This window comes from Kogia breviceps, chromosome 4, assembly GCF_026419965.1.
Source record: "Kogia breviceps isolate mKogBre1 chromosome 4, mKogBre1 haplotype 1, whole genome shotgun sequence".
Lineage (NCBI taxonomy): Eukaryota > Metazoa > Chordata > Mammalia > Artiodactyla > Physeteridae > Kogia > Kogia breviceps.
In genome coordinates this window covers 57,359,472-57,372,996 of record NC_081313.1, presented here as the reverse complement: position 1 = coordinate 57,372,996, position 13,525 = coordinate 57,359,472, and the positions used below count along the sequence as shown (strand labels likewise).

General features: G+C 41.8%; 1 protein-coding gene across 2 annotated transcripts; it reads right to left on the bottom strand.

The window, feature by feature from the left end:
• Window positions 1-5,549: 5,549 nt before the first annotated feature.
• BTF3 (basic transcription factor 3) lies at window positions 5,550-13,120 on the bottom strand. Of its 2 annotated transcripts, none has more exons than XM_059061789.2 (6): window positions 12,981-13,120; window positions 12,347-12,415; window positions 8,915-9,028; window positions 8,193-8,394; window positions 6,754-6,810; window positions 5,550-5,852 (listed from the first exon to the last, which is right to left on the bottom strand). In XM_059061789.2, exons 2-6 carry the CDS (start codon window positions 12,413-12,415, stop codon window positions 5,806-5,808), a joined length of 489 nt encoding a protein of 162 aa, XP_058917772.1. In that variant the 5' UTR covers window positions 12,981-13,120; the 3' UTR covers window positions 5,550-5,805. The 2 variants fall into 2 exon arrangements, with proteins under 2 accessions (XP_058917772.1, XP_058917771.1); XM_059061788.2 differs by having other exon boundaries at window positions 12,743-13,113.
• Window positions 13,121-13,525: the final 405 nt, after the last annotated feature.

Genomic DNA, 13,525 nt, shown 5'->3' with positions numbered 1-13,525 from the left:
GGTTTTATCTTGTTCCTTCATCTGGTACATAGCCCTCTGCCTTTTCATCTTGTCTATCTTTCTGTGAATGTAGTTTTTGTTCCACAGGCTGCAGGATTGTAGTTCTTCTTCTCTTTTATAGTATTTTTGGTTTTGTATCTTTTGAGGAAAGGGATTGTGCGACAAGATGTTTGAAAACCACTTGGGCAGGAGATCTCTGAAGTGCTTTCAGCTCTAAAATTCTAAGTCCTAGAGCAGATAGCTTCTTCCATATCAGTTTTTCATTTGCAAAATGGTATTCAGCACATATTTTAGAGAACTGCTAGGGTTGGAGGGTCTCCTGAAGAGGCGGGAGTTGGCTGTGGCTCACCGTGGGGACAAGGACACTGGCAGAAGTTTTGGGAAGTATTCCTTGGCATGAGTCCTCCCAGAGTCTGTTATTAGCCCCACCAAAGAGGCCAGGTAGGCTCCAGTGTTGGGTTGCCTCAGGCCAAACAACCAACGATATATGAATTTTTAAAAAGCCCCCCCTGGTGATTCTGACACAAACCCTTTCTGCTAAAAATCACACAGTACTCTAGACTGTCAGCTCACCAAGGGCAGACGACATCCATCTGTCTTGTTCACCATTATATCTATGGAGCCTAGCATACTGCCTGACACAGATGTTCCATAAATATTTGCTGAAGGAATGAATGATGAACAAATGAACCACAATCCAGAGATGGCCACTGGTAGCTCCCCTGGCCTTTGTTTTAATGCTTAGTGTTTCTATATGACTGTTTTGCACAGTCGAGAACCAATCACATATAAAATTGAGTAGCTTATTTCATCACTTTTAGTAAACAGATTTGTTGTTGTTTTTGTTGGCCACGCTGCATGTGGGATCTTGATTCCCAGATCAGGGATCGAACCTGTGTCCCCTGCAGTAGACATACGGAGTCTTAACCGCTGGACCACCAAGGAAGTCCAGTAAACGGATGTTTAAATATTGAAAGTGACTGAAGTGTTTTAGCATTGAGCATCTCCTGTTACAAATTTGACTATGTAAAAAATCTTTTCACGTAAAGCTTTCTTCTATATACCCAATTATAGGCAGAGGATAGGGTCCCAGAGGGGGATTTTCAAAGAGTGAGAACATTTTAAAAGGCTGTAGCTGCTGTGGGAAGGACAAAGTAACACTGACCCCACAGGAGCAGAAGACTTTGGTTTCAGGGGCAAGAGCTTCCTGGTGTTTGTGACCCAGTTGAGGGAGGATCTTCAGTGGAGCTCTGTGAGGTGGCAAAAAGCCTTGGCGTGTCTGATAGCATCCCAGCACCTGCTTCTTCCACTTACTGGCTGTGACCCTAAGATTCTTTAAGCCTATGTTTCTTCACCAGTAATGTGAATGTTCACAGCTACATGACAGGGCTGTTGACTCTGAAGCACTATTAGGTGTTGGAGATAACGTTTATACTTGACAGTGGGACAAAAAAAGCCTTGGAGTCTAGGACTGGTTCCCATGAAAAGATGCCATCCTGCCTCTCCTCTATTACAATGTACTGTTTATACACAAGGGGGCTTGACTGCCGACTCAGGCCCCAGAAGAAGGTTCAGAGATATCAGGAACTCTGGCCAATGGGTCACCGCAGAAATATCAACCGTGAGTCTCACTGTTTGCAAAAGGCAGTGCTGCTGAACTCTGAGGAAAGATCAAGAGTAGTTGGAGCAGTTTTTCTCTTAGTGGCATGCCAGTAAAACCAGTCAGGCAGCTGCCTCTCCTGCTCTTCCAGGACTGCTCACTCCAGAACCAGCAAGCAATGTCCTTTGGAATGCTCGGAACCGAAGACCAAGTCTGCATTTCATCTTTGGCACAGGGCTGTAGTTCCCAAACTGTGGTGTGTCTAAGAGTGACCTGAGGTGCTCAAAAAATATTCAGACCCCCCCCCCTGCCCCACCCCCTAGAGATTCTGTATGTCTGGGGGGAGCCCAGGAATCTGCATTTCCTTCCGTGATTCTCAGGTAGGTAGCCTGAAAGCCAGGTTTGGGGAAACACTGGCACGGTAGCCACAGCCCTGGATAGGGAACCAGGAGACCTGAGTGTGAGGTGAGACAGTTCCCTTTATCTCAGCATAAACCTCAGAAGTCACTCCATCTCACTGGCCCTGTTCCTTCATTTTAAAGCTTCATTTACAACCGAGGGACCAACACCCATTCATCAAAAGGCCAGTTGCCAGAGACTGAATTAGATACTAGACAGGAAAAGCACACATTTAAGGTCCTGAATGTTGTCTCCTGCCTTTCACACTGAGAGAAACACGGACAACAGCTGTTTAATTTACACCATACCCCCAACCCGAGCCTCTGCCCCAAGATGACTTGTTCTCCTCTGTGTCTGTGTGTTTTGCTGTGATAGAGCAATGCTGGCCTCCCACGAGGCAGTGTCTCTGGATTTCCTGCACTGCATTTCTTGTGCTCAGAGTGATGGCTGCTGTTATCAATCTTGGGATCACCTTTGGGATACCTGTAAAACCTGCAAGTATGTCTCCTTCCCTAGGTGATGGATCTGTCAATAATTCACTCAACCAGCAAGAGTATATTTATCCCCCATGTATTTCCAAAATGAGTGAGTCTCCTCATATGGGTGATATGAAGTGAGTCCACTGATAATTGATGGTTGGCACGTGCTATGTGCCAACCATTGCTCTGGACACCTAACACATCTCATCTTTACTCCATTCTTTTCAACAACCTTGAGAGGTGGTTGTTGTTATAACCATTAAGAACAGAGAGGGCTTCCCTGATGGTGCAGTGGTCAAGACTCCGCCTGCCGATGTAGGGGACATGAGTTCATGCCCCGGTCCGGGAAGATCCCACATGCCCTGGAGTGGCTGGGCCCATGAGCCATGGCCGTCCGGAGCCTGTGCTCCGCAGCGGGAGAGGCCACAACAGTAAGAGGCCCGCGTACCACAAAAAACAAACAAACAAACAACAACAAAAAACAGAGACTCAGGGAAGTTAGGTGACTTGCCCAGGATCATACAGCTGGTAAATCGACAAGCCAGGGGTTCATTCCAGGTCTGCCCAACTCTGAAGCTTACACAGGACATGGTTTCTATCTGCAAGGAGTTTCTGCCATATTTAGGGAGACCAGAGATACAGTGATGAACAATACAGGACAGCATATCATTCAGTGTTAATGAGGTTGAGTGGGGTAATAAATATTGTTAGCAATTTGAGTGAAACCAGCCACAATCACAGTCCAAGAACCTCATGGATTAAGGTATACACACAGTAGCGTTACCTGCTTCCTAATTATTAACCTAGTCCAACTATAAAACTTTCAAGATGCACAATGCACCTTCCCCAAACCCTCACCAACTCTAACCCAGGTATTTAAAACATTTCCTGTTGGGCTTCCCTGGTGGCGCAGTGGTTGAGAATCCGCCTGCCAATGCAGGGGACACGGGTTCGAGCCCTGATCTGGGAAGACCCCACATGCTGCAGAGCAACTGGGCCTGTGAGCCACAACTCCTGAGCCTGCGTGTCTGGAGCCTGTGCTCCACAACAAGAGAGGCTGCGATAGTGAGTGGCCCCCGCTTGCCACAACTAGAGAAAGCCCTTGCACAGAAACGAAGACCCAACACAGCCATAAATAAATTAATACATAAATTTTTAAAAAATATTTCCTGGTTACCACTACACACACTAAACCAGAATTTTCTGGCAATACGTTATTTCAGGTGTAAATGTTTGAGATATGTGTTACCAATCTACCTCCTAACTTCCATCAAAATTTTACAGTACTTAAATTTCTTTAAAAATATCATCACAGGGCTTCCCTGGTGGCACAGTGGTTGAGTTCGCCTGCCGATGCAGGGGACACGGGTTCGTGTCCTGGTCCGGGAAGATCCCACATGTCACGGAGCGGCTAGGCCCGTGAGCCATGGCCGCTGAGCCTGTGCGTCTGGAGCCTGTGCTCCGCAACAGGAGAGGCCACAACAGTGAGAGGCCCGTGTACTGCAAAAAATAAATAAATAAATAAAAAATAAAATAAATAATATTTTTAAAGGTTGTTGGGAGAAAAAAAGTCTCTAAGCACAGGCAAAACAGGACTAACCTTAGCCAGCATCTGCTACAAGCAGCAAGTGGCCTAGAAATCTATTGCACTTCTCTATTTAGTCCCTATCCTATACAGATCTAAGTAACTATAAGGATATTCAGACAGCGGCCATCTTCATATGCTCAAGTCAGCCTCTGTCACTGCTATCTCTTGGGATGAGTTGAAAAAATCTAATTGTGCTGCTCAAAGGAAGCATCACCAGTGGAAATGCACTATCACCAGGGAGCTTATGATATGCAAATCCTCAGGCCTTAACTCCAAGCCTTCCAAACCCTCTGCCCTCCAGGTAAGCCATTCCACTTGTCTTGGCCAGTTATATACAAGAAGTGATACTTGTATCACTTTAAGAGCCAGCAGTGACCTACCACCATCTCATTCTGCCTGGAAACTCAGTGTCCCAAATAGAGGTTGCTCCATCAGTCTGGGACCTGGAGTATGCAGCACAGCCCAACCTAACCCACAGTAGTCTGGAGACATGTACTTGTTTTCTAATTTTGTAAACCACTGAGACTTTTAGTCCTGCTTACTGTAGCAGTATACCTTAACAGAATTGATACACATCCTTTGAAGAAAATAATACAATGTTAAGATGTGCAAATATTTTTTGCACACCATCTCATTTTTGAGTTAATAGTTGACTTTTAGATATAGCTGTATAGTACCTTCAAAAGGTACTTTCCAATTAGTACAAAAATTTAAAATGAATTCTTATTATTGCAAGCAGAAACTAAGGCATTATGATTGCTAATACAATTTTTTTAAAGTAGCCCTATATTGAGGGAATTTTCTGGGGTAATGGAACTATTCAGTATTCTGACTATGGTGGCAGTCATATTACGTGTTAAAATTCTTACAACTGTATACATACATGTCAATATTACTGTTAACTTAAAAAGTAACAAAAACAAATTTCAAGAAAAAAGTAGTCCTATTTATTTAAAGTGTTATCACTTAAGGAAGATAAGGTGACATTCCTAACACAAACACTACTTTTTTTCAGGTATCTTAGAGAATACACTACATAGAATGGAGTTAAGAGATTAACTACTTTTAACTTTTTTGATGTAACCTCAGTTATATCTACAAAATGGAGCTACTAGTCCCTACTTCATAGATTGAGAATTAAATGAGAGAAAATTAAGTGTTATAATACATATAAGGCACTCAGTATATGTTTACAATATAGACAATATTAAGAGAAAAAAACTCCTTGCTTACCCACGAAGGAATATGCTAGTCTCATAATTACACCCATAACAAACCATGGAAGCCCTGAGGCCTGCTGGAGAAAAATGTTTTCAGACATAAGAACTTTAAACCACCTTTGATACTTATACTGTCATTTTAAATCTTTAATCAGATTCCATCCATGATTATCAGTCATATTACATGCCATGATTAGCTTTCTATAAACAACTTTACCTTCTGTGTACAAATCAGTATCAATGAAATAAAATATAAAACCGTATACTAAGCAAAGAACTTTATTAATCTTTGTTTCAAACTTTATTCCCAGGCTTCCTCAGCTTAATTAGCTGCAAAGAATGAATTGTATATAAGCAAAAACTGAAAAGAGCTGCAGTGTCCAGGGGCTTGGGCTTAAAAATATTAGAGATCTAGATTTTATCAGATCCATAAACAAAATTTTAAAAAGCAGTCATAATATAAAATAGCAGCTCCCAGTAACTTCTTCAAGATTTATCTTCTTCAGAAGTTGACTCAATTCAGTTTGCTTCATTCTTGGAAGCCTCATCAAAATTCTCCACAAGATCTAGGAAAAGGAAAAAAAAAAAAAAAAGTAAAAACTCAGAAAAAAAAGCCATGTCTATAAAAATAATCATCAGGTCTTAAAAAGAAGATAGAGAAATGCTCTCAAAATATATCCTACAGTTAAATTAGGATATAAATTTAGACACCTGTTTTTATTTCCAATGAGACCACTACTCATTTGGCATACTTTGAAGTGTATATTTTGGCATATAATTAATACAAGGGAAAGAGGGAAATTATTAACTTGCTGATGACATAAATATTATGCTTAAAGAATATGTGTATGCCCTACCCATTCCTGCTCCATTCCAAGAATTACAGTTAAGTAATATTAGTTATGTGGGGGAAAGAATCAAAGAATACCATGACACATAATCTGAAGTTTTCCTGGATTCCTGTCTATGCAATGTGGAAATATTTCTGAGTCTAGGGAGTCTACTGCCCAATATCTGTTTTACAACAAAATAAATTACCCAGTAACAGGACAGAAAAATGCCTCATGACTGCCAAAGGAGTTTTCCTGCTGATTTCAGAATGATTATATAGAAGATATTTCTACAACTTCGCCATGCCTTCTCATATTTATGGATCTTAGAGTAGGAAACAAGGGTCATTTGTAATCTGCAAGTACCTATTATATTTAGATTACTACATACCTATCTATTTACAAAATATTTAAAGTTAGACACCCCTTGGGATCCCAAACAGAGAAAAACCAAGCCTACAAACCTAACTCCTAGGTGGTTAACACCGCATTATTTTTCTCATTCTCCCTTTGCCCCACTTTACCCTATTTCACATACCTCCCCAACCCCTGGCCTAAGGTAATCTTTCTTATAGTACAGATTCTTCGTTATCCCTTGCTAAGATTCTCTAGTTTAACCACAAGTGAAAGTTCCTACCTGGAACTTCATCATCATCATCCTCTCCAGTAGCAAGTGGTGCTTTTCCATCCACAGCTGTTAAAGGAAATGTAAATGTTCAAATAACACTAACCAAAAGAACAACAGGTGAATGGTCAAGTGTTGTTACAACTTATGTTTATGGTGACATTTGGGATTTCTTTTACAGTACTAGCAATAGCATGATAGTCTGATATCTACAAATGAGCTAGAATACTAGTACCAGCCAACACACCAAATTCCAAACCCATTCTCCTTTCAATCCCTCTCACCTCTCACTGTGTACAACACAGTACAGGTAAACCCACATACCAAAAAACCTTTACTGAAGTGAAAATAATCAAAAAATTAAAAATGCCTTTGACTGGTAAGCCTCCATTTTCCTTTTTTTAATTTTTTTTTTTTTTTTTTTTTTTTTTTGTGGTATGCAGGCCTGTTGTGGCCTCTCCCGTTGTGGAGCACAGGCTCCGGACGTGCAGGCTCAGCGGCCATGGCTCACGGGGCCAGCCGCTCCGTGGCACGTGGGATCTTCCCGAACCAGGGCACAAACCTGTGTCGCCTGCATCAGCAGGCAGACCCTCAACCGCTGCGCCACCAGGGAAGCCCTCCACTTTCCTTTTATTACACAAGAAAGTGAACTACACTTGAGAGCTGAGACCTCACAGTACTAGCCCTGTACAATTTTCAGTGGAATCCTTCAAAAGCCTACCTCTGAAAGCCTACCTCTGAAAGCCTACGACTTTCTAGAACCTCTTAGGCCTTTCGGCATGACAAAACAAACAAAAAACACCAACACACACAAATTGATTAAAGCAGAGTGAGCAAACCCCAAGAAAAACATGGATGACTAAATAGCAGACCATATAATAAACCTGTCTCACTTCTACATTTCCATTCCTCAAAATTTTAATCAGAGAGCTTCAGCATAAAGCAGCTATACCCCGCTATATACCTATTCAACCACACAATTTTCTGCCCCGAACAAAATCCTTATTTTACAGTATAATTAAAAACACCAGAATAGCAGGAGGCCAGTTCTTAAAGACAAGTGGTAATACCAGCTAAATTTGTACAACTGAAGAAGTTTAATAATTTATAATGTATTTAAATATATTTCAATTAACTGTCAGTTATTTTAAAAAAAGAAGCGCAAATTAACATTTTCATCATTTCCAGCTAATAAAGGTAAAATTTTTAGTCTCTGATCCAAAACAGAAAGCTAGTAGAAAGCAAACATTCCACTTAACCAAGTATAATGATCAAAGCATACTAGATAAATTATTTAACTCACCAAGAACACCTGCTTAAAATTGGTATTTCTTAGAGGAAAGGCTACGTTTCCAAATTTAAAAATATTCATATCCACTGTGCACTCTAAATCTTAGAAATCTACTGACAACTCAGTAACCCTGGGCAAAACTGCTACTAAGGAAACTCACATTGTTTGGGCAGAGCTTCAGCCAGTCTCCTTAAACTGGTCAGACTGTCTGCACCAAGCTGGTTTAAGATGCTGGGTAGCATTTCTGTCAGCTGCTTTGTCTCAGCATGGCCTGTAATGGTGAAAGTGTTTGCTGCCAGAGATGCCTGAACTTTAGGATTGTTAAAGTGGATCACTGTTCCTTGGTTTGTGAACATATTCACCTAAAAAGAAAAAAAAAAATTGTTAAATTAGCAACACTCACCAAAATCCCTTTAAAACCAAACACTGTATTAAGCAAAAGCTGAAGTCTGGCTAAGTAACCTAGTATTACACCATAATGCACAAGCAAAATTCTGCCTGAAATGGAAAGTGCAATCTAATCCCTTTTACACTTAGCAATCTCTCTGATAGTAGAATAGAAACATATTTTAGAGAGAGATGAAATTCTCTGTTGGCAGTAGAGTCAAAAAAATCATTTAACGCACGAACATTAAAGTTTCCAATCAAATCTTATTTTTTTTTGTTTGTTTTTGTTTTTTGTGGTATGCGGGCCTCTCATTGTTGTGGCCTCTCCCGTTGTGGAGCACAGGCTCCGGACGCGCAGGCTCCGCGGCATGTGGGATCTTCCCGGACCGGGGCACGAACCCGTGTCCCCTGCATGGGCAGGCATGTTTTCAACCACTGCGCCACCAGGGAAGCCCCAAATCTTATTTTTGTAAAGAAATAGAATCTGACACTTACCTCTTCAATACCAGAGATATTGTTTACCCCTAACTTCTTTAAAGAGAACTGAAGTTTTTTGTCGTCTGCTGTGGCTGTTCTATGAACCACCTTCTTCTTTCTGCGAGCGGTTCCCTAAAGTGGGGAGAAAAGGAAAGAACACAGCATATGTTTATACCACAAGAGTCATTTTCAAACGGACAGTTTCTAATTCCTTTCTGACCTCTCAATCTGTGTAAGAAAATTACCATAACCACAAACTTTTATGCAGTGAGTAGGCATATTAAGGCACCGATGGAAGCCAAAAGAGGAGAATGAAAGGAATTGTCTAAAAATCCTTCATAACTTCTAAGCTTCTGGTTTTGTCAGATATAAAGGAATGATCTTTTCAAAGTTCTACTTTTTATGTTATCTGCTCTATAAGGGAGCATGTGCCAACCTAAATTAAGCCTCATTTAGAAACTCCATATCCAGAACCATTAACCTTTTGTTTCGATATTAAAGAAAAATCAACATCCATTAATATTCACAGACAAGATACTATAAGACACAGATATGTCTATATATAGACTTCTACAGCATCCAAGAGTAAAATCTGAAGTAAAATCTATCTTAACCTAGCAGGTCCCTACACAATCTGCCCTGCCCCTCTATGCCACTCTTGACACTCCATCTTCTATCACACATGTAAACTCATCTTCAGCCAAAAAAATCTTTTTGCTGTTCCTTAAAAAGGCCAAACAGGAGCCTTCGCATATACTGTTTCCTTCTTCCCCTAACATCTGCATGGCTCCCTACCTCACTACAGATCTCCGTTCTTATGCCACCATATTGGAGTGGCCTTTCCCAACTACCCAATGAAAAACAGAAATTCCCACATTCATTTTCTATCTATCCAGGTTTATTTTTCTTCATAACACTTCAGAGAGAAATACATTTTATTGTCTTTCCTCACTAGAACATAAGCTCCTCGACGGCTTCGATTCTGTTTATTGCTATAAACCTAGTATTGAGTACGGTATCTGATTCATTGAAAGCACACATCTTGATGAATGAACAGAATACAGTCTTCAGGAAAACTTGTCTCTTGTACATATATGCCAAATCTCCAATCTCTCTTCTCAAAACTCGTTAATGACACTCTCATGGACTCTCTCATACATACAGACTAATCCATTCATGCAGCACATAAGGCTCTTCATGGAAAGGCTATCACCCACTGACTTCACCTTCCCCCAACCTCCACACCAATTCCTATTCATCTTTTTAAAATCCTGCTAAGGCCATCATCTCTTCTGTGCCTTCCCTAAACTGCCATAACACCCTCAAACCAAATTATTCCCATCTCTATATTTTGAAAATGCTTCTGTTCCACTATGTATATTACACTGTGAAAAGGGGTTTTTGTTTCATTTTGTTTTTTTTAAGATGCCTATCTCCCCTACTAGCATTAAAGTCCCCCTCTAAGGACTTTAAACTTCTTAAATTTTATACTCTCAGGATCCAGCAATAGTAAACGCTTAAACAAATCATAGTTTAACTGAAAATATCAATAGCTACAAAAAATACTGGTTACCAAACACCCCCAAAACCCTTTAAGAATAAAGATCTTGAAGCCATGTAGATAGATACCTGGTTTCCAAAGAATCCTCCCTAAAAGACATTCCAAAGAACTACTATAAGATTCTAAAAACAAACCCAGCCCACATTCTATAGGTTTCATACACTTTATACTCAATTCTTACTGAAATAAAGGGCTGTCATAGCATTTACCTAAAAAGTACCTAACGCTTTCAGATTTCTCTAAGGCAACACTAACTCATCTAATTTCACATTCCACAGTAAGTAGGTTTCTTAAAATGTGAAGAAAATGTTTCCATATTACAATGACAGAAATAGTTCCTACATTAACTAAACAAAGTTTAATCCTACATCAGCCTTAAGAATCTTAGAAAACCTTGACTTTCCTTTACCCTAGAATGATGTCACTCACAAGTTAAAGACTAATGATCAGAGTAACAACAAAAAGAAGGCACACAAGCACATTATTCAAATGACTCCTTCTGAAACCTGCACTAAAAGGAATGATGGTTAAAAATACCAATCTAAGAGCACCCAAACACTGCCCCACAAGGAATACGAGTTTTCCTGGCACCTGAAGGCCACACCTAGCTTATTAACAATTGCTAAAAAGGACAAGAAACACCTACTGCTGTTAATGGGTAGGTGTAGATCTTGAAGACCAGTTTGGGGGGAAACGGGGGAGGGGATCAGGATACTTTCACTTCTGGTAAAACCCAGTAATTAACAGATACACATCTTATTACTTAAGTCTAAGTGCAACTTTTGGCTATTTTGCAGTAGACTCTACTTGACGGTAAATGCTTGAAGTGAGAAAAACTAATAGATAATAAACTTGTAGCATGGAAGCTTTACAAGTTTTACCAAGTAAAGACACGCTCTGTTTCAACACGCTACCACACCTTGTTAAATACTAGGAATGTGCTAACACAAGGTAGAATACAACTAGGTAGACCTCTGCTAGAGTGCACATCTGACAAGTAAATTACAGAACCTAAAACTTAGCAAGTTCAAAAAAAAATCCCCTTGAAGGGGACCAACAGCCACCAGGAAAGATTAACCAAAAACCGATCATTTAAAAACCCACCCGTCAATCACTCTTATTCCCTCAGTTTCAGTGTAATTACAAAGCAAAAATGGAATGGTATCTGCTTAGGTAATATTTCCAAATCCACAGTCATTGCTCTTAAATTTAAAAAAATGTACCTATAAGAATGACATCTTCAAATATCCTAGAAAATACACAACTACCCTGGGTTGTATTTAGCTAAGAAAGGATTATGAAAGGTCTTAATTTACAAGAGGCATGAACTTCCAACTATTAAGTACCACAATTATCCACAACCATAAACTAAAGTTGAAAAGATAGGTGCAACTTAGATCTACTTAGCTTAGTTATTAAATAAATAAATAAAATAAAAATCAAGCACTGACTATATACAACTTAGATTATAAAGCCAATGACAAAACAAAGTCAAGGGTATTACGGGTCATGTGATGATCTAACCGAAACGACAAATTTTATTCCTAATTAAATTAGGAAACACTTCAGTTCTACTTAAAATACTGTAACACTGAAAACACCTACATAAAAGCAAAGTTAGCAGTTTAAGTGCTCTCTTTATCTCTTCGCTTGCATTTTTTTCTTCTAATTTACCAGCTACACGCCTCACTGATACACTACACAGTATACCTAATTTAATCCTTTGCCACTCCCTTCATAACGATTTGCAAGCTCTGTGAAATGCCCTCTAGGGACAAAGTGACAAGCCAATTCTATTAAAAATGCAAAGGAGGAAAAAAACCTAAACCATAAAACTTAAAAAAAAACAGAAACCAAAACCCAAAACCCCCAACGCTAGTAAAACTTACTTTCCCACCAATGCGCACTTGTGCCTGCAGTTTGGCGAGTTTCTCCTGGTTCATGATAGTTTCTTTCATCTAGAAAAACAGGAAACCCTCAGCGAGGAAAGATCTAGTTCACTCCAGCATTCCACGCTCGTTATTTCCCAAGACACCAGCGGAATAAACGTCCTACACAGGCCGAGGCCTGGATCCCGAATCCACCCCGCCAAGCTCCCGAACTTCAGTTCCGAGGGAGCCCAAAAAGCACCCGCTTTCCTACCCCTCCCCCGCTCTTTAAAGGCCCAGAAGAAGGGCTCTAATCCACAGCTGGTCAGCGCCTCCCACCCCCGGCCCCGGCCTGGCCTCGCCTCGGCCTAGCCAGGGCCTGCCCGGCCCGGCCACTTTCCGCAAGCCTCGCGGTACCTGAGGCTCCTGTCCTCGGGTTCCGCCGCGAGGTGGAGGAAGAGACGGCGTCGCCTCGCCCCCAGGGCAGCCGCCCCTGGCCCGACCTCGACCCCGAGAGTCAGCCTGAGTGGGTGCGCCTGTCCGTCGCATCGCCTTCCTCTCCTCAGCCCTGTCCCTCCCTGTCTCGCTCCTTCCGGGTACTTCCCGCCCCCGTTCCCGTCCTCCTCCCACGCCGGCGTCCAGAGCCTTTTTGTACCTTGTTGGAGCGGAAATGGGGCCGCGCGGGGGACTAGGGTTGGCGCTCAGGGGGGTCTCGGGCAGACCAGCTGAGATAAGGCGCACACACGCGGGGAGGCAAGATGGCAGCTAGAGGGAGGCCGGAAGTGACGCAACGCCACTTCCTCGGAAAGTCAGGAAACGGACTTCTCCGAGAGCTCAGCGGCTGGCTGCGCACGCGCGGCCTCAGGTCGCCGCGTTTGTGAAAGTCACCTGTGAGCGTCCTCTCGTGGTCCAGCGCTGGCCGGGTGGAGACTGAACGAAAGACTGGGCTGGAAGCACCGCGAGTGACCCTGGGAAAGGCTGTGGAAGGGTCAGAGAGCACGGTTCTTTGCACAGTTAGGGTTGAGTAAGTCGGTCCTGTCTCAGGGCCCCATCCCCAAAAGAAAGGGCCTGTTCACGTTTGCGGAAACGATAGGGGAGCCTAGAGTGTGCTCACCCCTCCATTCGCTGGGAGGTGTAGATTGTAGCGATCATCGGAATGTTTTCGAATTTCCCCTTTGACCTGAATGAGCCTTTACCAAG

Bases quoted from the DNA above. Each gene is read 5' to 3' on its own strand.
- BTF3 (XM_059061788.2), bottom strand. From the start codon at position 12,874: ATGCGACGGACAGGCGCACCCACTCAGGCTGACTCTCGGGGTCGAGGT. The intron at 12,416-12,742 runs GTACCGCGAGGC...CTGTTTTTCTAG, and splicing joins CCCGAGGACAGGAGCCTCAG to ATGAAAGAAACTATCATGAA. The intron at 6,811-8,192 runs GTGAGTTTCCTT...TTCCTTTAACAG, and splicing joins TGAAGCTCTGCCCAAACAAT to CTGTGGATGGAAAAGCACCA.